At 40.6% G+C, this 26,278-nt stretch overlaps 1 protein-coding gene across 1 annotated transcript in view; it reads right to left on the bottom strand.

The window, feature by feature from the left end:
* csmd3b (CUB and Sushi multiple domains 3b) overlaps nt 1–26,278 on the bottom strand; it is a 203,645-nt gene that overhangs the window by 64,187 nt on the left and 113,180 nt on the right. Inside the window, 6 exon segments of the mRNA XM_088318195.1 lie at nt 4,710–4,822; nt 4,955–5,058; nt 10,346–10,467; nt 18,801–18,925; nt 19,053–19,140; nt 24,418–24,495. Coding sequence (XP_088174321.1) covers nt 4,710–4,822; nt 4,955–5,058; nt 10,346–10,467; nt 18,801–18,925; nt 19,053–19,140; nt 24,418–24,495 — 630 coding nt within the window.

Raw genomic sequence — 26,278 nt, 5'->3', positions numbered from 1 at the left:
GTATCCGACGATTCAGACAAAGATTCAAACCCACAACCTCAAGACCAGCGGTGCCCAAACTTTTATATCCAAATTCATATAAACAAAAAAGTAAAAGGACGGAAGGGCTAACTTTATTTGATTTTTTTAATTGCGCTACAACCAATCAATCGGCAAGCAATTACAAGTTTTTGTTACTTTAAAAAAAAAGCGATGTCAAAGCTTTCTGTTAAGGTTGATGCGGCAATTTAATTAAATTCCATTTAAAATGCATTACTGGTCATGATGACGATTTTATTTTTTTGTACATGCCACAGGCCTCTAAAAACAGCGGGCGGGCCACAAACGGCCCCCGGGGTCATAGTTTGCACACCCCCGAGCTAGACTATGTGGCAGATTTCCGAGCCACGACACTGCGACGTATTTCCATCAATTGTGAGATGTTTTTGTGAATGCGGGCCGAGCTGACACGCAAACCTGCCTCCTCTCGACTGCGAGGCAAAAATAGCAACCGCGACCAGCCTGCGGCGTATGCGCACGTCACATTAAATGGCGTGGCTCTCCCGGCACGTAAAGAATGGCGGCCTCGTTTGCTGCGTCAGATGAACGACTCCAGGTTCGAATCCATCACATCCCGCGCAGCGTTTCAAAAGGAATTAACGTCGGTCGTCTGGCGATAAGGTTAGACGGATCCCCGTTTGAGTCCCCGTGAAATGCCACCGTGTCGCCATCAGTCTTTTTTTTAAAAAGTCGGCGGATGGCATTTGAGGGAATGGCGTTCTTCTGAAGCGCCATTCCCACTTTCACGATTATTTACAGGACGGGAGGGGGGGGGGGGACGATGCGTTTTTGCTGTATGTTCACTTTTGTGTGTGTGTGTGTTTTGTGATGTATTGCATTAATTTCCGTCATGACACCATCTTTATGAGCGGCGCCGACTCCACCAATCACAACGGCCAACGCACAAGAACCGAGAACAAATGACTTTTGTAGGAATATTTCGACAGCGCAACACACCCATTGTGTGTGTGTGTGGGGGGGGGGTGTGCGCGCGCGTGGAACAAGGCGCTTTTACGACGTGCATGTACTGTACGCGCATTTTCCCCCAACAACGCGTCTGGGGATTGCACCAGCCACTCGCCACTCATAATATTACATCACGCCGGGCCGAATGGTTCGCTCGAACCAAACATGCAATACGTGCCAGGATAAAATGGCACTTAAAGATCCAAGAGGGAAGATAATCGATTTTGGTTGGATAATGAGATTTGGGCAAAGGGAGGACACAAGCGTAAAAAAAATAAATAAAAAAAATGTGCAGACTGCTTTTGTGAGCATTGTAGAATCGATTTGGCCAAACGCATCGCCTACCTGCGCGCTCTGAGCTTTTCCTCCCGGCAATAAACGGCCCGTTTTTTTTTTACCCGTTTCTGTGCTTTTCACACGCGGCAAACAAAGGCCAGAATGCATTAAGAGATTAAGTCAAACAATGATTAAAACATTTACAGGGAATAGCCACTTTTATGTGTACTATGAAAATCTCTCATTTACCTACGCTATGTTTTATGCTTCAGTCTTGTATCAACAGCGCCAAACATGGGAATTTTTTTACTTGTGCAGAATAAATAATAAATAACCGAGGTGGGACGGAAGTTTGATTTTAAATGATGAATGGCTTTGGCTGGATTCGAAATTTAACACCCAACACTCACTTCTCCTGTGTTTGATCTTTTATACGGGACTGCGTGAAAGAGACTACTGCTAACTTTGTACATTCCTTTCTTGTTTCCGATTTTGGAGGTCATACTAGATCATCAAGACAGGTGAGACGACGACAGTCAGATACCGGAGAGATACATTTAAAACTATTGTCTTCCAATTTGATAGTCTAGTTTTCAGATTACATTTTTGCAGAGCTGTGAGAACAGGGATCATTCCGACAATGTCGCCTGCAGGTAAAATTGTAAAAATTAAATCCATAAAAAAAATAATACAAATATGGTCACCTCTATTTGCTGTGAAGTGCAAAAAAAAATGTGTTTGTTTTATCCGTGGCTGGTGTGAGACCTGAAAAGCCCTGCTTAAATTGGATGTCGGGACCGCGTGTAATAATTGGGGTCTTTTCTTTGATCCGAAAATGTCACCAGGCGAGAAATATGCTTTTACTCTCCGGCGCTGGAGGCTCGCTTTCTCCCCGACGACCTAGTAGACTTCAGTCGGACATCTTCGGCGGCATGTGGACTGCCCTCGAAGGATTCCTGTGATTTTTCTCCCCTGCGCCAATGTTATACAATTTGAGATTTATTTTCGATCTCTGAAAAGAATGTTCTAGCAACAATAAAATTGCCACGCTAATTTGAGTTTGTTTCTCAACTCATTCAATCCATAGGACGTATATATACATTTTCAAAATTGTAGACTGTGCCTCCCGAAGACGTATTTATACGTCTTTACGTTTTTTGTTTTTTTTTTGCATCATAGCCTCATGTTTTTATCTTTACAACACAATATCCTGTATGCCTTGCAAAATCAGTCAAAATCCAGAAAAAAAAAAATCAGTTGTTTGCTCTCGTGATAACGGCTGGGATTGAATGAGTGAAATGCTATTGAAATATGAGCTAATGTTAGCATAAGCGTAACATGATGTTATTAGCACCACAGCGGTAACACAAGCTAGTGTTGGAATGATGGCCTTACAAGCTAATGCTTTCATTAACATGGAAGAAAAAAATGTCAGCGGGGGGAGGTGCAACACAGGCCAAAATTGATAGCAGAGAGAAGCATAAGAAGCCAACGTGGTATTCAGTAGCAGGAAAATTGTTGTTTCCTGTTAATTTATTACCACAGGTCAATAATTCATGAGCGAAAAATTATATCCTGTTGACGCTTTTGTGAAGTAAGCATTCGCCCTTCGCAGGTTACCTCGACAGCACAAACACGGAAGCCTAACGGGAGCCTTATCCACCGTAATATAAGAAAAATTTATAGTGAGGCCATGACTTCATCTTTTATAAAGTCATATTTCAGCATCGCTTGCTGTCCACCAAGCATGATTCTTAAGATACTCATAATTAGGGACTTTCGCTACGGCACTTTTGGGGGGGCCTGAAGGACCCAAAAGCATTCGCATAAGTACGTTTTTTTTTTTTTTTGCTTGTGTGCGTTTCACGAGTGACAAGTGACTCCTAATGAGCTCAACAATGCTCATAAAATATTTGTCGTCCTCCAAATTAGACATCGAGTGCCAAATTAAATTAGATCTGGTTGGTCTCTCACAGACCGATCCTCCTTGTTATTAAAATGATACTACGGGGCATCGTTTTTATTAGTTTGGACAAGTCAGCAATAACGTTGAGCTACCTAAATCTTCCTTAAAGGGGACTTTGGGAGTTACACGATTGGTTCCTATAGAGTGCCCGCCCAAGCATTAAATGTAAAATGAACTTGATAAAGGAAATCTTTAGTGAGTTGCCTCTTGCTAAAAGTCTCCCTGTCAGCGAGCCGTTCTGAATTTTGCCATATTGTGACATCACAAGTCAGCTAATTTGCACAACACGTTCTCGGACTATGATTTCGCCAGCCCAAGATCGAGAGCTACTTTTAAGCCATGGCCGAAGAGCAGGAAAACATGATCACGTCAAATCGAAGCCAAGCAGAGCCACATTGTTGTTGGATGCGCCAGATTGGAGACTAACAACCTACCGTGCATATTTTTGGAATATGGGAGGAAATTAGAAAAATCTTTACATTTATACCTTGATTCCACTGCTTGCAACAATTGGTCAAATTTCAACCCTGAATCGGCACACGATGGTCAAAAATATGAATACTATGTTCATAAAAAGAAAAAGACTGCCCACCTTATAAGAGGACAGTCGCCATAACCCTTGAAAAGACATATGTGGTGCTAATAAAAGAAATTACATTTGAAAAGCTGTGAAATAGCAGATGAAGAACGTAAAACACACAGATGAGACGGAATTAAGACTCCGGAGATAGAGGAACAAGAATTACGGTGTAGTCATATTCGATATTTATCTGTCCAAGATATTGCAATGCAATTCAAAGAGTAATACGCGTTATCACCTCATGCCAAATATAATAGTTGATGGCTTTATTTGTACTTTTTTATGCTATTAAGGCTGCCCGAATCCCAAAATGCAAATTCATGCATGCCTACATTCATAGATACGTCTCGCGGGTGTAATATAGGATGCAAATGTAAAGTCGCGAAGGAGCTAAATATGAACTGAGGAATGGATCCATATTTCAAAATCTACGTATGGACTGTTCAGCCCGAATGACAAATGGGTGTGTTCATAGTCCAGGCACAAACTCACTGAATCTTTAATGCAAATTTTATGTCAATAATGTTGCAGCGCTGCCTCAAATCTATAGCGGGGGGGAGGAACGTGCGAGTGTGTGTGTGTGTGTGTGATACGTGTGTGTGCCTCGCAGCTGGCAGAGGGGACCAAGTGTTGCCAGGTGGGTGAACTTGGCGTTAATAATAGATGAGTGGAAACAAGGGGAGGGAAAAAAACGCAGAGAATCAGATAGAGGGAAGCAGGAACAAAACAAAAGAATGAAATTTGAAGGAAAATCGGGACAGGTCATTTGCAAACTTGAACGGTAACCTACATGAAGAACGTGTACTTGTACTTTTGTCTGCATGTGTTGACGTACATTTGTGTACAATTTTATGTTGTCGCCTTGCTAGCACGCATACTCGCCTTTGTAGTTGATCTTAAAGCCAATGGATCCGACGCTCTCGTCCGACTGCAAGTGGAGCCACATCTGGTGGGTCATGCTAACGATCAGGTCGGGGACGAAGCTGCCCGACAGACTGCGACACACCAAAGACATGACTTTTAATTCCAATTGGAAAGAAAAGGCTCACTTCCACCACAGATACTGAGACGATCATCGCCGCTCGGAACGCCGTTTCCCGAGCGGGATATTAAGCGATAGTACTTACACCTGCAGGATGGTGGTCGGGTCCCCCACCTCTCCTCCATCGCCGATGGTCAGCGTGTCGTAGGCGATCTCCAGGTCGAACTCTTCAAAGTTAATTTGGATGACCTGCGGCAAACAAGAAACACAATGCTACAACTCAAATTTGAATTTTGAATTATCTTATGACCCATGGCTGGAAAAAAAAAAACACTTGGCATGATACCTCCACAACAATAAAGCAATGTAACATTATCATTGAATCAAATCTTTTGGGAATTGGACCGCTCCGAAGAGTTCATGAATGCATCAAGGTGGGGAGAAGCACAAAGCGAGCAAGACTCTGATCGGGAATTATTCACCCGATACCTTCTGTTTCATGTGAGACCATAGAGAGACAAGAAGAGGAAACCCGAGAAGGAGGAAGCTGATGGTCACTCGGGGGAGGGAGCGGGGGGGGGGGGATGGTCTAATAATGAGCACATCTTTGATGCTCGCACAGAACTGTGTAAGAATATTTCAAACTTGAGTTCACCCTCGGGGAGAGATTGAAAGCTCACTTGCTCCTTGGTTCTCTCGCTCTCTGTTGCTGGAAGGGATTTTTTTTTTTTTTCCTCCAGATTTCCAGATTCAATATCCCGCTCGTGGACTTCACAAGCATCTCCCTGGTTTAAATATGCCGTTAAAGAGTGGAGATAATGACGTGACCTCAATGCCAACACGCGGGGCAACTTCAATGTGCGCTACGCTAATTTGCCTCGTTAATGGTAATGATTGGCTTTTTCACTAATCAGAGTCTTCCAATGAAAAAAAAAAGTGGCTGAAAAGAGAACCACGATATGGAAAAGTGTTTTTTTTTAAAAATTTTTATACAAGGTACTAACCCTTACACAACTGGAACACAGAGTGCAAGAAGAACCTCGCTCTATGAACCACATGCTGCTTCACCAAGACATTTGCATGAGATCCTATTTGGTAGCGGCGCGAAACATTCTTCACTAATTGCTCCAAGGCTGTCAAAACTGCAGATTCTAATCAAGCCTCCGAGAGTGGCGCCCTTTGCAGCGAAATGTTGGTGCGATGAACGTGCGGCCATGAAGCTCCTTGATGCAACGGCCCCAGAGGCCACATCAACACAGTTCACACGGCATTAAACGTGGCGAGAACAAGACCACACTGCACCCAAAAGGCGGGTGGGCCGGTTCAGGGGGGAGGGGGGCGTGAAATGGCTGCAGTGAAGTATGCAGCTCCATTTTTTTAAGGCGTGAGTAACAGAATTCCTTTCAGTGTAGCGCGCATGGAGATATTCCTCCTGCCTCCTAATTGGTCGGTGGCCATGCGAGCGTCCGTCTCTCGCTCTGCAATCTGGTCCGTCACCCACCTTCGCCACCCCTGTTCTAATTGGTCGCCGCGCTCCCGCTTCTCGCCAATCCGTCCGCGGCCGCTGGCCAATGAGCCGGCAGAATTGGATTTCTGCATGATGAAGCGTCGCCTTTGGTCGTGGTGGCGAAGAAATTAAGGTGGGGGTCGAATCAGTGATGTAAAGCGGGTAGAGGAATACAGGGAGAACCTGCTATACCGCGGTTCATCTCTCGCGCCACCAATATTGCAGATCTGTTCGATATATATATATCTATATATCTATATATCTATATATCTATATATATATTTTTTTTTTTAATGTTTTTCTACACTATCCAAGCATATCTAAATTCTAGGTTTGGTACCTTCAGTGTCGTACCTCAATGTGCCACAACATGCTGGGCAGCACTGAAGTCTATTGGAAGGAAGGCAGTTCAATTAACTCATTTAATACTTTCATTTTTTTTTTTTTTTTACTTCACATTGGCAGTTCCACACTTTTAAGCAGAGGCAGTGGAAGCGAGTCTCGTCCATCTTGTTTATTTGTAAACCACCGCAATGACAAACACGACCCTGTAAAGGAGGATGTTGCATCACTTTGGATTTAACATTAACACCGTTTTTGAATGGAAGAAACAGATAAGAAAGTCAAAACGAGTATGTGATGAGAGGAGCTGACGCACTTCGAGGCGTGAATGAGGAACAGCCACTGACGTTCGACACGAGGGGCGAGTCAGCATCGCTCAGGAACGTTTCTTAGTTGTATCTGTCAATAATTATTCTAACGGTCTTGTTTTTGTTGTTTTCTAGTTTAAAGCGTACGCGGAACTTTATTTGAGTACAAACTGTCCGCAGTCTTTCCACCTATGTCATTAAGTGAATATTCAATATGGCAGCCACGTGGTTGAGCGTCGCCGCATTCCGACAGCGACGGCCGGCGGGGGCAGAGGAGGGGCCGTGAGGGGAGCGCATGAAAAAAAGCAAATGAGATGCCGAGCGAGCGGCGAGAGGGGGAGGATGAAGAAGAATGAAGAGGAAGGAGGCGGCATTGCTAACGGCCTTACTGCCCCGCCATCCCCAAGGTTAAATGAGAAGAGGGGGGAATGAATTGGCTCTAAAGGCTCATTCCGCTCAAACTAAATGAAGCAATAACGTCAGGGAGCCATAGAAGGCCATTAACACTTAACCCGAGCCGAGGGGAGAGAGAAAGTGGGGACGGAAAGAAACCGGAGAGGACAGGTCGGCGTGAAGAAAACCTGCCGCTACTCATCCTCAGAGATGGACGCACGGGTGGAACACCCTGCACTTCCTTTCTACGTAATTTGATCGTTTCGCGCTCCTTAATGAAGAAACTGAGGAGAATTCCGAAGGGACATTTTCCATGCCCAGCGTGTGTCACAACTACCTCCTTCCTCTTCTTCTACTTTGTCTCATGTTCATTTTTTTATTTTTTTATTTATTTCCTTCTCAGGAGATTCAATATCCTCGACTAGCTGCTCCTCCTTCACCCATCAGTGTGCTCATTAAGCGCAAGCTATTGCAAATACGCTCGTAGCTATTAAACTTGCTCCAGTTGGATTAAAATAATTTATCCAAAAAAAAAATAAATCTGTAGTTTTGCCACTGTAAATGCATCTTGACGATGGGGGGAGGTTGTGTTAACTTCTCCGCACTTAAAAAAAAAATTCTGTAAAATATGAAAAAGTGAATCTAACTAAAATGCATCCAAACTAATAATTGATCATATTTGTTTCAAATTCAAATTATTAAAAGTGGCATTCACATTATTAGTAGGAATATTAAATCAATACGACATTAAACATGGCATTTATTGAAACTAATGTCGCAAGGCTGTTGAAAAACTAAAACTAAAATAAAAACTAAAAATAAAATAATACATAGTTCTAAAAAAACAAAAATCCCGCCAATAAACCTTTTCTAAAAAAAGACAGAACAATATCCAAAATGTAATTGATACATATAACAATATTTGCGTGCAAATAAAGCAATTATTCATTGCAAGGCTAAGCACATTTTTGTTCTGAAATGAAAAAAAGTGTAATATGCACAACAATAAAAAGGTAAATTATAATAATAATACAATCAAAACTACAATTCACAAAAGAGTGTTTCATAACAAATGGATAAAAAATGCAGACTGAATCTGGGTGACTGCGCTTAAAAATCACATTAAAAAGTTACTGTATTGTTTCTGAACTTTTCATAATGTACTACATGTCGGATACGTATCCCTTCCGTTTGATTGACTGATGCTCTATGGCGTTAAAAGCTTTCTGGAATCTTCTGCGAATAGAAGCCCGGCGGGAAAGCGATGACACTTGACTGACGGCAGTGATACAAAATCCATGAGCAATATGGCACATTTACATATCGTATTTTATTTTTTTTTTTTTAAACGAGGATTCTTTAATTCACGTGCCAATTCACACGAGTCCTATATGAATACAAGAAAAGATAAAAACTGCCAGGATGTAAAAAATAAATGAAGAAAGACGGATATTGGGAGTGAAATTAAAGGATTTGTCACTCACGCTTCATCCTTTATCATCGGCTGCTTCGAGGATTGTATTAAAATGTCTCCATTTTTATTGTCATTCATGCACAGAAATGCAATGACAGTTCATGATTAAACTATTAGTCAAGTTATGGCTACATTTTATTTATTTATTTATTTAGATTATATTGCCGCCATTTTTTTCTGCCCTAACGAAATACATTAGCAAAAATAATTCAGAAAAAAGCGATCAAATAAGACCATGAAGCTGTCAAAAAAAAAAAAAAAAAATGCACTTGGAGGTAACGTCACTGTAAATCCCGTTGCAATTGCACTGGAGAAAATAAGATAACTGCAAATCCATCCCAAAAGCAATAAAGGTAAAAAAAAAAGCCTACCGTAAAGCCCCAAACAGCTAATCAGCTAAACCAAGAATGCCGTAAATCCCCTCAAAATTGCACAAGGTTAAATAAGATAACCCTTAAAAAATAAAAAAATAAAAAATAAAAAATAAAAAATAAAAAATAAAAAATAAATAATAATAATAATAATAATAAAAGAAAAATGTTGAAACAAAACCATAAATCCTGAAAAAGATGTGCAGGATAAAATCAACTGTCAGCCTAAAAAATTGCACAAATTGAAATGATATTAACATCAATCGACAGTGGTGCAGATTAAATAAAACAACTGTAAATCCCACAATAGTTTCAAATGAAACTATGATAAATTGCCTCTCAAAATTGAGCAGCTTGAAATAAGACGAAAGTAAGTAAGATGTAAATGATTCATGGCCCTTCTGCCGCAACGTGACAGAACAGAATATAAAGCCTGGCATGTTTAACGACATAATGTGTAACACTAAACTACAGGTGAAACTATATGTAATTATGGTCTATAAAGCACAATAGCGAGCATCCAGGTCAAACAGGAGAGACACAGGAAGTTACTTTGACACTCCAGAGAAGCTGTGTGCGTGCGTGTGCGCGCCAGTGTGTTTCTAACGCTATTGCTTTTCTGATGCAACGATGACACGACCGCTCACATTCCACGAATAGCAATGACATTCCATTCCAGGCGGCCATGCAAGGCCGACCAATCACAGACCACTTGAGGTCGATGATCAGCACAGAGTCCTCGTCAATTATTATCCAATGGCATTTTCAATTATTTAAACATGTCGGCGAACTAAGCATGTACATTCTTGTACATGCATTAAAGTTCCGGTAGATGTTAACTTGAACAGACAAGCTACCAGCACGTGTGTTTCTATTGGTGGACCTCAATGTATAATGAGAAGGTTGAAATAACCTTGGAAGGCTTCCATCTATCGGATCGAGACTCGGCAGATACTACAAACCAAAGACTGAGACTCGGCCTCAGTTGCCAGAAATTGTAATCGGGACGTCCCTACCCACAAAAATTGTGCAGGTTAAAATGACATTCCGTCACAAATTCCCAAAATAACAAAAAAAAAACCTCTGGATCATTCGAAACAACAACAAGGAGATATTTTATGTAAATGAAGGGTGACTTTACCTTATTGGGGTTGGATGCCGTGATGATCCAAACGCACTGTGCGTTGCTCTCGTACTGAATCGGAAAATTGGGCGACGTGAAGGTCCCCGACGGTCCCTGAAGGTTACTGCCACACGTCTTGACTGAAAACAGAACAACGATAGATTGTCAGATTTCTTTTTTTTTTCTGGTTAAATAATGTAGAGCACACAAGCGGAGGAGTCAGGTAGACCCTATCGACACCATCACCGAAATCTCTCCCAACAGTCCCACTAAATTGGAGACTATCGGCTGCGGAATATCACAGGATTAGCCAAAGTCGCGGTATTGACTCATGGGGGTTACTCTCGGCGCTGCACATCTATGGAGAATCAAACGACTTACAGACCAACTAGCCAAGTGTCAATTAGGAAATAGTTTCTTGGGCATTGACAAGCATACCACCTGAAACTAAAAATGCTAATAGCTAGCTAACTAGCTAGCTAGCCACCGACTTCACTTTACCTTTTGCCACCAAGTGACTTGATAGTCCTCGTTTTTGAGAACAACTTAACTTGGCTTTCTCCCACATCCTTCCAAATAACGTGTTCAATTCAATAAAGACAATAAATTGTGCAGAATGTGACACTGAATAGTTGTTTGTCGAAACTGCATGCGTTAGCGATTGGCCAGCGTGAAATTCCTCTTCCCCTAAAGTTAACCAAAGTAGGCTTTAGATCACACTAAATCCTAACAAGGACAAGTGTAAAAGAAAAACGGTTGAATGCACTGACTGTATTAGTGGTGGAATTCATTTTATAATTCACAATTATAGCACAATAATTTCTACGTTTTAATTCGCAGCCGTGTGACATAATAAGCGAGTCTGAAAATGAAACACACTGATCGTTAACACACAAAATAAACCCTCATTTAGGCGGCGTATAGTGTGACAATCAAGAAGCGCAGCTCGCTCCGTCCTTGGTTCGTCCCACGCCGAGTCGGGAGGTAATTTTCTGCTTGGTTTGAAGCGGCGTTTGTTCCTTAATTAGTTTGTTCGCAAGGCGCACGGCTAGTGAAACAGGCGGCATGCAAAAAGAAAAAAAAACAAAAAACATCTTTGCCTATACTAATATAAATGCGTCCGTTTACATGACGTAGCAAGAGCAAAAGTCAATTTGAAATAAATATATTTAGACCACCCAAAAGAAGAAAGTGGAGTTGAGGAATTCCACATTAAGGGCAAATAAGGCAGTGCCCAACAAAATCCACCAGATGCTGCCCAAATGACAAAATAGTTTTCAAGAGCAGTAACTATAACTTAAAAATTAATGTATACGATACATTTTTCTGATTTTTTTTTTTTTTTTAGTATTTGTCTGACTTTGTTTCTTTTACAAATTATTTCTTTGCTTTGTGGGCGGCAGACCTTTTGGCCAATGTTAGGAGTGTGTTTTGTTCAAGTCGGCTTTGCTACCTAGCAACAAGTGGCAGTACATTTAACTTTTTTCTTTTTTAATATAAAAAGACCAAGCAAACTGTTGGTGAAAATAGGTACAGTGAATTACTTTTATTCAAGGTTGATACTAATTAAAAAATAGACTAAATTCAATCCTAGAATTTTTTTTCTTCTTTAATAAAGAAAAAAATATTTTAAAAAAATATTAGCCCCGGAATAAGATTCAATTATTTGGATAAATGCATTTCTAAAATGTGTTGAATGTACATATATATATATATATATATATATATATATATATATATATATATATATATATATACACACACACAATATAATGACATACTTTTAATAAAAAAAAAAAAAATTTATACAGTCCAATATTATTTGAACAACCTAAGGATTTGTTAGCCCACCAATTTTTGACAATTGAGTTAAAAAAAACAAAAAAACCCATCAGTGCACAGATTGATTTTGCTGGAATGTGCATCCATGGAGTCCTCCACGGGACAAGTAAGAGACCCTTTCAGACGATCTATAGCCCCCCCCGGAGTGTTTTTGCCAACCTAAGTCCTGCAGCTTCTTGTCAACTGGCCCCTGAACGATTTTTCCCCTCAGAAGCAATGCATCTTCCCTTGACCTTCTCCTGTGTTTGGCTCGCGGCAATCCATACACCAATACCGACATGTACAGTATGCATGAGTGCGAGTGTGTAGGCCTACGTACGTGTATGTACAAGTGTGTGTTTGTGCGTGACAGAATATCTGCATGTGACAAAGTATGCATGTGTGTACTTTGACAGCTTAATCAGGGCGGCCTGAATAGACGACGCCAAAAGGTGATTGGGCACTGTGGTGCCATAGCAACGGCATGAAACTGGTCTTAATATTTGTCTTGCTGTCTTTTCGCCTGCATGTGAACATTCCTTAGCATTGCACATATTTCCGGAGCAACATATTCACATTTCAGGGTAAATCGGGGGGAAAAAAAGGTTAGCATATCTGCACGCTAAACAAATAATTAGGATGATATTTACAGTGGGCCCTCGAACAGTCAGCTAGAGGCTCGGTTAGGCTAGGTTAAGATAGGCTAGGCTAGGCTAGGCGAGGTTAAGATAGGCTAGGCTAGGCTAGGCTAGGCTAGGCTAGGATAGGACAGGACAGGATAGGACAGGCTAGGCAATGTACAGCCCTGCAAAAAACTTCAGGAAACAGTGCATAACTATAAAAATATCTGAAGTTAGTTAAATTAGCATGTTATGGCCAGCAGGTGACATCAATTAAATTTGATTGTTTACAGAATTGTGGACAGAACAAAATTTTCTAAGTCAAATTGAATACAGTCGATACTGAGTGTATTAAAATTACAGTACACGTTATTATAGACTGAAATGTTTTTTTCTGTTTTGAAATTTTCTGTACAATTGTCTAAGATTTTCTCTACAGTCTCGGTAAAGACCTATTCCCCGGGTTTGTTTGTCAAGGTCCACATGGTCTCTCTAGCGGGTCCGGCCTTCAAGGTCAGTGGGTGGTCCTTGAACCCCTACACCCCTCACAAGAGGACTCTATTTAATCCAACTGCGGCAGAGCACCGCCAAGGATGTCAAACGGACTTCCTGGGCATGAACTGGTCACAGAGCTGATTAGGAATCAAGCTTGGTTCGGCCCGTGGTCCCGAATGGGGACCAGTATGAAGGGGCCATTCCTTACTTCCCATTCCAACAGCTCCTGTGGACTTAATAGACGTGAGATGTCATTTGTCAGGGGAAGAGCTGGAAAGCCCGACTTTTGGGGCAGAAATGAGGATGCCCAACAAGGTTCTGTCCATCATGGAGCATCCACAGCATCCACTGGACGGCACCGAGGAGCAGCTTCAGTGGTGAGCTGCCGTCACTGACAGAATGAGGAAATCCGCCTCATTCCTGATGTGGCTTTTTAATTCCACTACGGGAGGGAAATGTTTGGATCACATTCCATCAACCGAACTGTCAACATTTTGCACAATGCACTTTTCTGGACTTTCAGTTTCAGATTTTTATCGACAGAATCTTTTGCAAATGGTTCCAGGGTCTCTGTACTACTTCCCGTTATTTTTGGTCCACACTAAAACCTCCCAGTACAGAACCATGAAAGCCATCGTCAAGCGTATCTAACGTCGATTGTATCACCGAAACGTCGTGACTTTCCATCGCAGCTTTTAAAATGAGTATAATTTGGGATGTTACAGGCCATAAATCAACACCTACAAAGTGTTATTTCGGATGGCAAATTTTCCATCAGAGGAACGAAGTGTAATTTAAGTGAATGCATTATTTAAAGCGGAAGTATCTAATTTAAAGGATATGATAAGTAAGCCCAGAAGGTACGCTCGTCTTCATTTGGAGAAAAAGCGTTAGAGGGCATCTTTTATTTTAAGGACACGTTAAAGAAGAAAAGGAAAAGAAAAACACGTTGGAGGTTTTAATTTGTGGAGTGTCCTCATGATTGTTTGGGACTCAAAAAGAAAAAGATATTTTTTTTTTTGGGTGGGGGGGAATTTAAGAAGTTTTGAGCTTGTTAAAAAAATAATGAAAATGTTTGAATCGACAAATAAACGGCGGATTAAAGTCAAATTCAAGATTATTTGCACTTTGAGGCTTTTTTTGAACTTGCGAAAAAAAACAAGAAAAATGTGATAAGAACGTCCACTAAAAGTTACACAGCGTAAGCTTTTTGAGCTTGTCTGTGAATGATGAAAAGTTTCCAGTCCAATATCTAAAGCTTTTATTTTTTTCCTCCGCAAGGTACTCCCAAATGAGCACTTTGAAGCAGCCCGTCGATATAAGTAGGGATGGACCAATAGGCTCGGAGGTTGATTGATGACATCATTAAGCTGGAAAGGTGTCCCGACGGCCGACTGTAAATGGCTCCGCACTCACCAAAAACTCGTCTAAAGAGAGAGTGATTCACTTCTTTTTTACACATGTACAATGAAGCATTTTTCATTCAGGCTGGAGATTGAAGGAGATCGACTGAGCACCCCCCCTCCCTCGAAGTGTATGCACACGCACACACGGGTTTGGCTCACTGGCCTTGCCATCTGTCCATTCATCAACATGCCACATGGACGCTCCCTACGTTTGTCCGTCTGCACTCGAAAAACGGACAGAAGGACGATCTGCCTTGTTTAGTCTCGTCGAGTTTCATAACTACGAAATAATAATCTGTTGGATTACAATTCCTCCCCATTTATTTTGGTTTACTTGTGTGAAAAAAAAAGCACATGTTGACTTTATTAGCACATTTGGAAGTGATGAGCGTATTAATTCATAAGCTGGCCTGATGCTTTGCCGACAGATTGCTCTTTTTACACGCAAGGTGCCGTGGAGAGAACGCGTCCATCCTCAGCTGTCATCGCACTTGGCGGCGTTGTGCTAATTGCTTTGTTTTTGGTATGATAATATCCGCAATCTCCTGCATATTCTCAATCCCCTATTTGCAAATTCAGTAATTCACTAATTTTGTGATCAGGCCAAAGCAATAAAAGTGTGCTTTGGCGCCATCTTGTGTCATACTGGCGCAAAGGAACTATGTTGAACTTGAGTTGAGGTGGTTCATGGAGTTTTGCAGTCATCTTGTAGCATCTATAGACACTGATAAACCGTTGGGGGTGGGACTATTTGTGGCAGGGGTCAATCACTACCACTAACAAATAGCTGAGGTTCACTTGAGTCCAATGGCAATAAAGGGATTTCTAATTTCTAATTCTATACATCAGGGGTGGGCAAAGTTTTTGATTGGCGGGCCACAATGGGTTCTAAAATTTGACAGAGGGGCCGGACCATATATATACATTTAATTTGAAATGAAAGTGAATAAAAACATTACAACAATATATATGTCTTTGAAAAACCACAGTATTTAGAAAATAAAACATTAACAAAGTTTATTCATTTAATTTTTTTCCAAGTTCGGCGGGCCGGATTAAAACGTTTAACGGGCCGCATGTGGCCCCTGGGCCGTAGTTTGCCCACGCCTTCTATACATTGTTATCCTGCACATTCACAGCATTTAGTTAAGAAACTACCTAGTCAAATGGAAAAAAAATACTTTGCCACCATGTTGTTGTTCAAATATATGGAATGAAAGACATTTTTGTGTGGGTGAAAATTACCGGCGGATTTCGTTGCTATTTATTGTACTTACTTTATATTACGGTAATTTGCAGTTGCAATCGAACGCATCATACATTTGAAGGATGGTTTCCAGTGTTCAACATACTGCATATTACACATTTTGATAGTAGAAATGTGGTGAACAAATAAATGTAACAGGAAGGTGTCAAATGTATTTTGTGGTACAAGTGACGTGAAGATTAAAATCCCTCTTTGGCTCCATTCAGCGTCTTCTGTGACAAAGAAGAAGAGCTGATGCGACATTTACATTCACCGCAGCCCGCCGTGACGCTACCTGCGCTGACAGCGTAATGCGCCCACAATTCCCTTTCTTCCCCCCCCACAGATGCAGTCGCGTTTGCTGCAACTCAAACTCGCATCGGCTAATATTGCCAAAAGGAATTACGTGTGTTTGGTATAACGGAGAAGTTGGTGAGGCTGCTTGATTTTTTTGGGGGATGGAGGCTTAATCTCGACAAACCCGGTTGCTAGATGTATCGGCTAATCATAAAGAGTCTATTAGCATCACACCTGCATATTTAAAAAAAAAAAAAAAAAAAAAAGATTTCGGATATTAAAGTCTCCAACCTGAGGTGGGTTTATATTTTTTCGGTGACAAGCGGTGTATACTCAATATTCCGTGTGATGCTCCTTAACTAAGCCACCAAAACATCCTATTTCCAGCTGGAGGGCTTTGTTTGCAACGTTTACACTCTGAAAGGATTGATCTTGCCTGTAGTTTAAATACCTGTAAAGTCTCATTTTTATTCTAAGTGTAAAGAATAACGCTGCGCTTCAAGCAACGGCGGCGTACTCAGATGCAAACATTTAGGAACAAGATGTATCCTCGCATCTCCAGAAGCATCGCTTTTAAGGAAAACAAAACAAAAATGTTTTTTTAACACGTTAATCATCAAGACAGCAAGCCATTTTCAATACTTTAGATTTGTCTAGAATTTATAAAAACAACAGAGCCACAAGAAGACGAGCAAATGGTATCAATTTGTGGAAAAAATATCGACTAAATTTGGACGTGGGATTCTGCCTGACAATGATGATAAATTTACACTTGGTTGGCCCGGTAAAGTTGAACTAGTCGTAAGAATGCTCCGAATATATTCTCTCAATTGCCTCCTGATTCAAAATGTTGCGTTTTTAAAAAAAAGTTCAGAGGGGAGAGTGGGTGCGCCAACTAGGTCAGAAAAAATTGAAAACAAAATGTTAAATATCAGATTAACCTTGATCGTTACCATTTAAAATCTGAAATTAAAAATCCCGAAATATATATATATATATATATATATATATATATATATATATATATATATATATATATATATATATATATATATATATATATATATATATATATATATATATATATATATATATATTTTTTTTTTTTATTATTTATTTATTTTTTTTTCATTAAATTACAATTTTTAAAATATTACAACTTTAGTTTGGAAAAATACATCACTACCAAGATTATCATATTTTACCCTGACTGAAGTGTTGGGATTAAAATGTTCCTTGAAAAAAAAAATATATATTCTCTTTCCCTAAAAAAGTTGATTAGTTATCGTAACATCAACATTATGAGACGGATCCTTGAAAAAATGCCTTCCCCGTCAGGGTCCTTGGATGCCTTCCTGTTCCAAATGCAAATTGAAACCTGACCCGGAAACCACGACAAGTAGTAAACCGTTAAATCGCACCATTGGATCCCGATTGCATACACTTTATAAATATGATAAACACAGAGCACACATTCTAACGTGAAAGAATACAGACGCTTAACATTATATGCGATTAAGCGTTACCTGGAGTACATTATTCCCACGGTGCGCACATCGCACGGCGAGGCCAAGCACATAATGGCCTTGTTACTAAGCAACAACTGCCGGAGCGGCACGGAGCACTTTGTCATGTCAAACAAAGTTGCCCACTGTGCAGTTGCTCATAATGCCGCTGCTTTATTGCAAACAAATCACTGTTACGCAACATTCTTAAATTTGGTGGCTTCTCCGGCGGGACGACACTTAACCAATCGTCACGCCCGAGACTTAATGGCAGCCATTTAAAGGCTCATTATCGTGTCTTTGGTGATGATGATTCCCTAACAGGCGTTAACCATCTTCAATTGCCAATCGTAAGGAATAGAGAAGACTAATATGTCAAATAATGACTTGGATAATGCGCTTGATTGTTGTGGACCCCGTCGGAAACAGAGCGAGGCCGTATCTTAACGTTTAGGTCGATTTATATTACCTCGGCTTATCAAGAGATTGTGTTAGGAAGTCGGTCCACATGTGTAAAACCTGTTCAAGGATCCCTGACCTTGGCGGTGGCCAAATTAAAAGTCTAATTGCAGTCTGATACACTAATTACAATTACATGTATTCCCTAATTGTGTGTTTTTTTTCAAAAACGTAATTTGGGAGTAATGTGAACATTGTAGGCGGCCAACAGTCTCCTTACATCAAATCATGCTTGCCTCATTCGAGGAGTATGAGCCTGATATATTAAGAATCGAATGCTGAAATAATTTCTTTCATTCTCCCACAAAAGGACGTGCGCCCTATAAATTTTGTCTTCTATCTTCAAGTATGTGTCTCGTGCCCCGAAGTCTGAAGCCCATCCCAAGGCCAACGTTGACAAACGGCTTTGGCATTTACAGCGACGGACGCCCTCCATCTTTGTCTCTCGTCGCTTTTGTATGCGAGTGCGAGCCCAGGACAACCAGGCCGTGTCCAAACCGGACGCAGTTGAGCCAAACGAGTATTCGTTCAGAGTGTGCATTGACTTAAATTTATTTAAAATGATAGCTCTCCGAGGGCAGCATATCTCGACATGGATGGAATATTTTCTTTTTTTTTTTTTACTTTTGCAGACGGGCCTGTGGTCACTCCAGGCTGCGAAGACCTCGGCCACTCGCTGGCAGCTGATACTTTTGCTCCCTTGGAGGACGTAGTCTTCGTCGCAGCTGAACTGCACCACACTGCCGATGCTGCGGGAAAAATGAGGCAGACAGACAAATTCAAAGAAAAGTTTTGAGGGGGAGGAAAGGAAAAAAAAAAAAAAAAAAAGTGTTTTAGCAGACATGACCAATGTATGATGGCGAGTGCAGACAGTACCTGAAGTCGTTGCCATGGCGTTTACCATTCTCCGGCTCTCCAGGGTCGGGGCAGGAGTTTGACGCCTGTCGCACACCGCCTTCGTTTACTACAAGGACACATTGACAAGCAGGGGCAACCATCAAGAGGCAGGAAGCAGCTAGCATGGAAATAACGTTTGGAGGGATAATGATTCATGCACGGACAGCCAAGTGAGTGAAAAAAAAAATTGAAAAACATTCTTGCCATGCATTATATAACCCCCCAAAAATAATGTGATGTCATAGTGGGGCTAATTTACATAATAGCCGCCCCTTAAAATGGTTTCTCCAACCATGACTTGGTTGCGTCACTGGGCTAAGATCCACTATTTTCCCATTTCACAAATGAAACACGTTGAAACTAACCTACTCGCTTGAGCACAGGGAGTCACTCGCTACCACTAGTCGCCATGGCAACACAATGCCATGCTAGCATACCTCGCAATAGAGGGCAGGATGAGTCTCTTACGCCTGTGGTAGGACTGCCCTCAGATTGCAATTGTGGTGAAGTGCAGTGTGTTCTATATTCTTTTTTATTTTTTTGTTATCCTTGGGGTTTTTTGACCAATTCAATTCAAAAATAGTCTTTGTGTTTTGTAATTAAACCTACCCGGTCAATGTGAGTCTAAAATAACAGAAATACAGGACAGAAGTAGCTGCTCCCTCGTTTTTCAGACTTGGCTGAGGACGAGCTCGAATTCTACTTGACTACAATAGTGCCATGAATCAAAACTAACACGGCCTAAAAACTAAAAAGTAACCCACAAAGTACACCAACAGGTAGTTTAGCGCTGAAAAATTAAACAAAACAAAAAAAAAATCCTTAAAGATTCAACAAAAACAGTCGTCTGCCTGGAGAATACGATCTCCGTGTCAAGGCAAGAATGAGAGATAAAAGTGCGACATTTGTTTTATTTCCATTCTTAAACCTTTGGAATATTGTGTGAATAAGTAACAACCCCATGGCGTGTTGTTTTTGCGCGATAGAACGCCAACAGACGTTCTCCCTTCAGGAGCGTTCCAAAAATGTTGGGAAGGAAAGAAGTCGGCCTAATTAAACACTTGAAGATCATACAAATAACTTTACTTGTTGAAAATAATACCTAATGAGGCTGCTAAAATAGGTTAGCATTGAACTAAAGATGAATTAGTCATGGTGTTATGCATTCCATTATTATATTATTATTATCCATGGAATTATTCTTTGACATCAGATTAAGTCCTGTTTCGTGGTACCCCGCAGCTTTGGAACGAAACGCGCTTCGAGCGACTTCACTCGGCGAAACTTCCTGGCGACGCATGGGGTCCGTCAAAGTGAACCCGGCGTCGATGTCGGTTAGATTTTTCCAACTTCTAAAAACCGAACAAACACAATATATGGCGTTTTACTGCCGACCCGATGAGACGTAGCTGCCAGGTGGCGACGGTGATTCCAACGAGCGGAGGCAAACGTGGCGGCGGCGCAACGAGAGGCCGAGGGCGACGGTGGTGTCGTGTCTGTTTGTTGTGTTGTCTCCGTTTGAGCGACGACGGTGAGTTTTGTTCTCTTTGAAGTGTCTGTCACGATGAGTCGGCGTTGGTTTCAAAGAATTAGCATCATACCTGGAGTTCTTTCGTGCCAGTCTTGCTGTATCTCATGGTTTAACCCGCTTATTCCTGTCCATAATTCTTTCCTTTCACTGCAGAGCCTAATTCCAATTAAGTGTCTTTGGCCAAATTATTTACAGATTATTACAGGTTTTTGGTTAACGACGGGACCAACATGCTACCTTTAAAGGTTACAAATGGCGCGATTGTCAAGTGTTTGATCGGGAGTCAATGTGGACCAAGATCGAGGTTGACCATTTACAAATTCACCCGTGGAACCGACCGCAGTTTCAGCTGTTTTTTTTTGTGTGTTCTTTCTGAAACCTCAAGCTCAAGTGCCATTGCACTTGTCTTAAAAGGAAAGTCGTACAGTAATTGGTCCAAAGACGTTTGTTAAAATGATACATCTTGACGTGAGGGCAAGTTCTGTAGGAGTCAAAATTAGCCTGGGTTCTCATGGAGAGTCACCTACAGAGCATTGTTTTTTCCTAAATCAGATTATATATAATATTTATATATTTATTTAAAGGGTAATGTTGGAAGATGACTTTGAAAGTATACAAAACTTTTGTGGATCTCAGATTGTGGTATTTGTGGCCAATTGAAACCATTTTTTCAATACACTGTTTTTTCTATGTCCGTGACATGCAAATGCATAATTTGTTCAGCAAATGTATCTCCACGAAAAACAGTCACGGTAAATTAACAGCATGACTGTTTTGTACTTGACCTACACTCAACACTCAAAGCTTGGAAAAAAAAAAAAGTTGCCAGAAACCAACAGTTTTAATTAGTTCTCAATTCAAAATAATCCCCTGACATGACAGTTACTTAAGTTTTTCCCACCTCATGGCACATGAACATACAGTACTGACTAAATTAATTCAGTGGTTAACAATTGACATTCCAGTATGTCTGAAAGTTTGCCATTTCGCTAATTATCTGCCATACTAATGATATTCCAATCAGCTCCACTTTGTGTTGGCATGGCGACGATCCTGCTAATTTGGCGGATGCACGGTTCGTGTTCCAAATGCTTCGCATTGTGACATTGACATTACCATTACAAGCCGGCATTTCTTTGTTTCGTTGATATCTGTGGTGGTGTGGCCAGCAAACAAACGCGTCAGTGTACACTCAGCAGGTGGCGATGGATGCGTGTGTGTTGTTTCGCCAACGGGCTGGTTTGTTGCTTTGCTGGAGCGGCTAATTTGACCATCTGGACTATTCGAACGGCGCACCCCAGAGGGAGCAACTTGTAGGCGCGTCACAGAGGCACACGCGTACATCAACGTAAATGCGTGGGTTGCGTCCGACACGCGTGCATGCTCACTTTGGTTGCTAAACTAGTCAGAAAGGAGAAAATTAACATCTGAACAGAGCACGGCAGCGCCATCTGTGGAAGTGAGACTAGACAAACTGTTAGGAACGCGACTCGCGTCTGTGCTGACTGACTCGAGCAGCATCGGATGCAATATTAGTTACAGGAGCACCATCGGAAGCTATGCTTAACAAACTGGGGTTCCCGGGCCCGTGGGGATCTGTAAGATGTCACCTGAGGGTCCGAAAAATTATTCAAACTAACTTACATATTTTAAACTACATTTAGGGACTGTTGTAACGATAAAGCATGCTTTTTAATCACCCGAAGCTTGGGGCTTTTAAAAGCTCTAAAAAGACAGTGATGTACCACACTGAATGGATGAAAAAAAATGGGAAAGTAATAAATAATTTTCTCAAATTTATTTATTTATTTTTTTATTTGCAAATGTTCCAATTGTGTGACTAATAATTAGTAACTGTAATCATCACAGCTAATGGACGTTAAAATCCGCGCAAAGATTGCTGAGCATTTTTTTAATAGTATCGCTAACCAAAACAGCAGCGACTTTGACGAGGAATTAAAGTGTGGAGACTTGAGCGCACGTTCTAAATAAGTTCTTGACGCAACAATGATCTTACCTTATGTCATGACAACTAGCAATCGAGACCACATGGTTGCGTTTCACTTCTCCATAATGGTCCTTTTGATTTCGTTTTAAAATCCACTGTCACTCGAGATAAACTGCCGCATACTCATAATATTGTGCAAATAGATGCATCGCCACTAATGGAGGCTTCCGTCCACCTGCAGTTGAGTAAATCGTTGCCCTAGGCCGCTATTTGCAGAAATACAGTGTTGTTTTCTGTGCTTATTTCTATAAGTCCATTGCTCAATATATTACATTCAGATGACAATGTTCTGCTTTCAGAGAAATAGATCACAATGGGACTCCGAATCCAATTAGGAGGAAAAAAGCGCTGTCGAGCATACTCTTGTTGCGCTATTCATGCATCTGGAATGATGGGCACGTCCTTGGAAGAGTGTCACTCGCTGCCACTCTCCACGCATGACCACGGAAACTCGAAATGAGTGTCGCCGAAGTGAAAGGGCAAAAATAATAGCGCGCGTCGTCATGGTTACATGCAAAAATATGTCTGAAAACAGCATGTCTTTGGAAGAGAGCAGGGAGGGAGCGGAAGAAGAAATCGTGTGAAAGCACTCTAACGCATGTGCGATTAAAGTGGTCGCTGACAGCTTCAATGACCGGGACCTCGCAAACTAAAAAAAAAAAAGAAAAAGAAAATAATGTCATGCTATTTTTTAAGTGTCCAAATGGCTTTGTCCTTGCATTGAACAAAAAATGCCCTGCTACTTATAAAATTAGCCCAAGCAGTGGGCGGGATTTATTTAAAGTCAGATCAAAAGAAAACCTGAAAACAGTGTATGGATAATTGGCATTTTATTTTTCCAGTTTTTGTACAAATAAAATGAGTGCAAGAAAACACAACTGCACCTAATGTATTGCTGTTCCTTATTCTTTGATCTTTTTATTTTATATAATCTTTTTTCTTTTTATCTAATTATTGGTGGCTTAGTGCCAGGGGCGGAGCACCAAATAAAAGGTCCCCATAACCCCCCCGAAGGGCTGGCCACCCTACCCAAAAGTGACCAAGGCCTCCCCACCAAAATATTTCTCTATATTTGTGAATTATACTGCTGTAAATTATTTCTAAATAATAACAAACCCCAAAGAAGACTATAACACAACAATTATAACTTCCTATCTATAGCTTACTTCAAATGCAAAGTTTCCAGTCCAATAAATGTGCAAGGCACATCCAAAAGTTCCATAGCATTCATTATCTGAACTGCTTATTTTATGCCATTAAATTAATAGGGTTGAGTGGAGCCTGACTAACTAATTTGTTCAGTGAGAGGAGGAGCTTGATGAAGGGCTTTCCAGAGCCCTGTCTAAAGTCGAGCATGTTGCGGAATTACAGGCAATTGGAAAACTTTATTGGAGTGGGGGTGTCAATTTGTGCCATTTTTGCCATTTATGGCTCACAAATAGCAGGTGGAATGGTGTGAATAAATCATAAGAAGCGAAAAATTGATCATGCTCATGATTAAAAAGAAGACATGCATCAACGGAGACACAGTCAACTCAAATCCATACACGAGGAACAAAACATTACTTCGGGTAAAATTAGTCACTCTTCAAAACATTTGTGCTTCAGCAAAATAGGGTTCAGATAAGCCACATTAAATTGAATTCAACTGAGGCACTAAAGTGTTGAAAAGCTGTTTTCTTTCTATTTTTTAAAGAGCAGGCAAAAGCAAGAAAGAAACATGAAAAAAATAATTAAAAAAAAAAAGCAAGGCCATCAGCACACGTTAGTTCATTAGCCACAGTGACATTAAGATGGGAACTCACAGATTGAAAACTTGCCGCCGGAGTCTTTGCCAGGGAACAATTTAACGCCCCGCGACTTAAAATCAACTGAGCGCTTCACTGCAGAAGAGAACAAAACACAGAGAGAGAAGAAAGAAATCAGAACAGACTGGATAAGGAGGTGCGAATAAGAATCATAATAAAAAAAGCAAGAGACAAGCGAGGAATGAGAGGGCAGGGGGGGGGAGAGCGATTCTTCTCCACTCGCGATTCTGAGAGTGGAAAGAGCGGCATGCTAAGCAGACAATGAGAGGCAACAAAAATCAAGAAATAAACATCAATTTCATGTCAAGGTGTCCTGCCGCCAGACTTTCACATATTGCAGTTTTGATGAGATGAGTCAGAACACAACAATCTTTCCTGACTCTTGGGGGACCAGCCGAGTTTGTCGGGTAAACCCGATGCCAAAAAATTTCAACGCGAAGATACTGGACTGTACGATAAAAGTTAAAACACAATCTTATGATTAAATCAGTCACACGAATCAATTGCATGATGCACCAATGAAGTATGTGACATAAGCATTTAATTATTTTGTTATTTTTAACGACTATATTATTATTTTTATGATTATATATATATATTTTTTTGCGAATCATCATGTGTCAGAAAGATAATATCTTTGTTCACAATTAATCATTCAATTCATAACACATACATATACCTTTTCAAAAATGTAGACCCTGCCTCCCAAAGACGTATTTATACGTCTTTGGGAGGCAGGCCTCGCAAAATCAGTCCAAATCCAGAAAAACGCTGGGATTGAGGGGGCTTCCTCTCGTGTAAATGGCTGGGATTAAATGAGTTAACGGTAATTGTGTGAACTAAAACTGTATATATCAAAAGTACTCAAGAGTGAATATTTGTACATTTCGGTGAGACATGAAATACGGTATGGTAAGATCTGTGCCAAAATGTCCAAAGTTGTCAAATTTGTATCCACCTGCGCTAATTCATCGGTTGTGTTGAGGTGTGCTTCTTAAAACCCGCGCAAATATGCATCAAAGTTAAACATCCCCCTCGGTGATGTTCTCGCGGCAGATGGAGGGCCAGATGTATTGAACTAAGCCACATTTATCGCCTCAAGTGTTTGATTTAAAACAAAGGAATGAACAAAAATCTGGATTGAATTAGAGTAAACGTCACTTTTTCATACGAGACTCGTCGAGATATTTACCAAGAAGAAGCTCTCCCGCGGTCTAATATTAGCTTGGTGCTTTTTAAGGACAATTTAGGTGGATTTTTACTTATTAATAGAACACATTAGACAAGCGTAATAGCAAGCAGACACCCAGAGGGATGAAACCATTTTATTTGGGGGGGGAGTCACATTTTAACAACACAGAGCTTTTATGATTATATCACGGCATTCTCTGAGGAGCTTATTTAGGCAGACACCAACATGCACTATTTAGTAACTCACAACATTTGGGCTTAGAGTATGTTCTAATATTCTAACCACGGGAGGATGGTAAATACGAGCTGCCACGGTTAAGGACAAGAGTTAATTATATTCCAGTTAATATGAACCAAAATTGTGTGGGAAATCAATTTTTGTTATTTTGCAGGAGAGGGATTGAAAGTTTCAGGGATCTCACCTCGATAACTCTTTAAAAGTACGAACATTTGTCAAAACTATCATTTGAAAGATGATAAGTAACAGTCATGTATAGTACAATTATTTCAATAATGGATTTTTGTAAAAAAAAAAAAAATCGACCAGAAATGTAATTTAAACTGATTTAAATCTGAAATTTTATTTTTTTTCATTTCTCTATGTAATTAACTGAAAAATGGGGTCAGGCCATTCCAGTTCTCAGTTGCTTATTTGATAGGATAGTGT

This window comes from Idiotropiscis lumnitzeri, chromosome 16, assembly GCF_059441095.1.
Source record: "Idiotropiscis lumnitzeri isolate Australia: NSW breed Sydney's pygmy pipehorse chromosome 16, RoL_Ilum_1.0, whole genome shotgun sequence".
In the NCBI taxonomy this organism is placed as follows: Eukaryota; Metazoa; Chordata; class Actinopteri; order Syngnathiformes; family Syngnathidae; genus Idiotropiscis; species Idiotropiscis lumnitzeri.
Note: the sequence above shows the minus strand (reverse complement) of the source record. Positions and strands in the feature narration are given on the sequence as shown.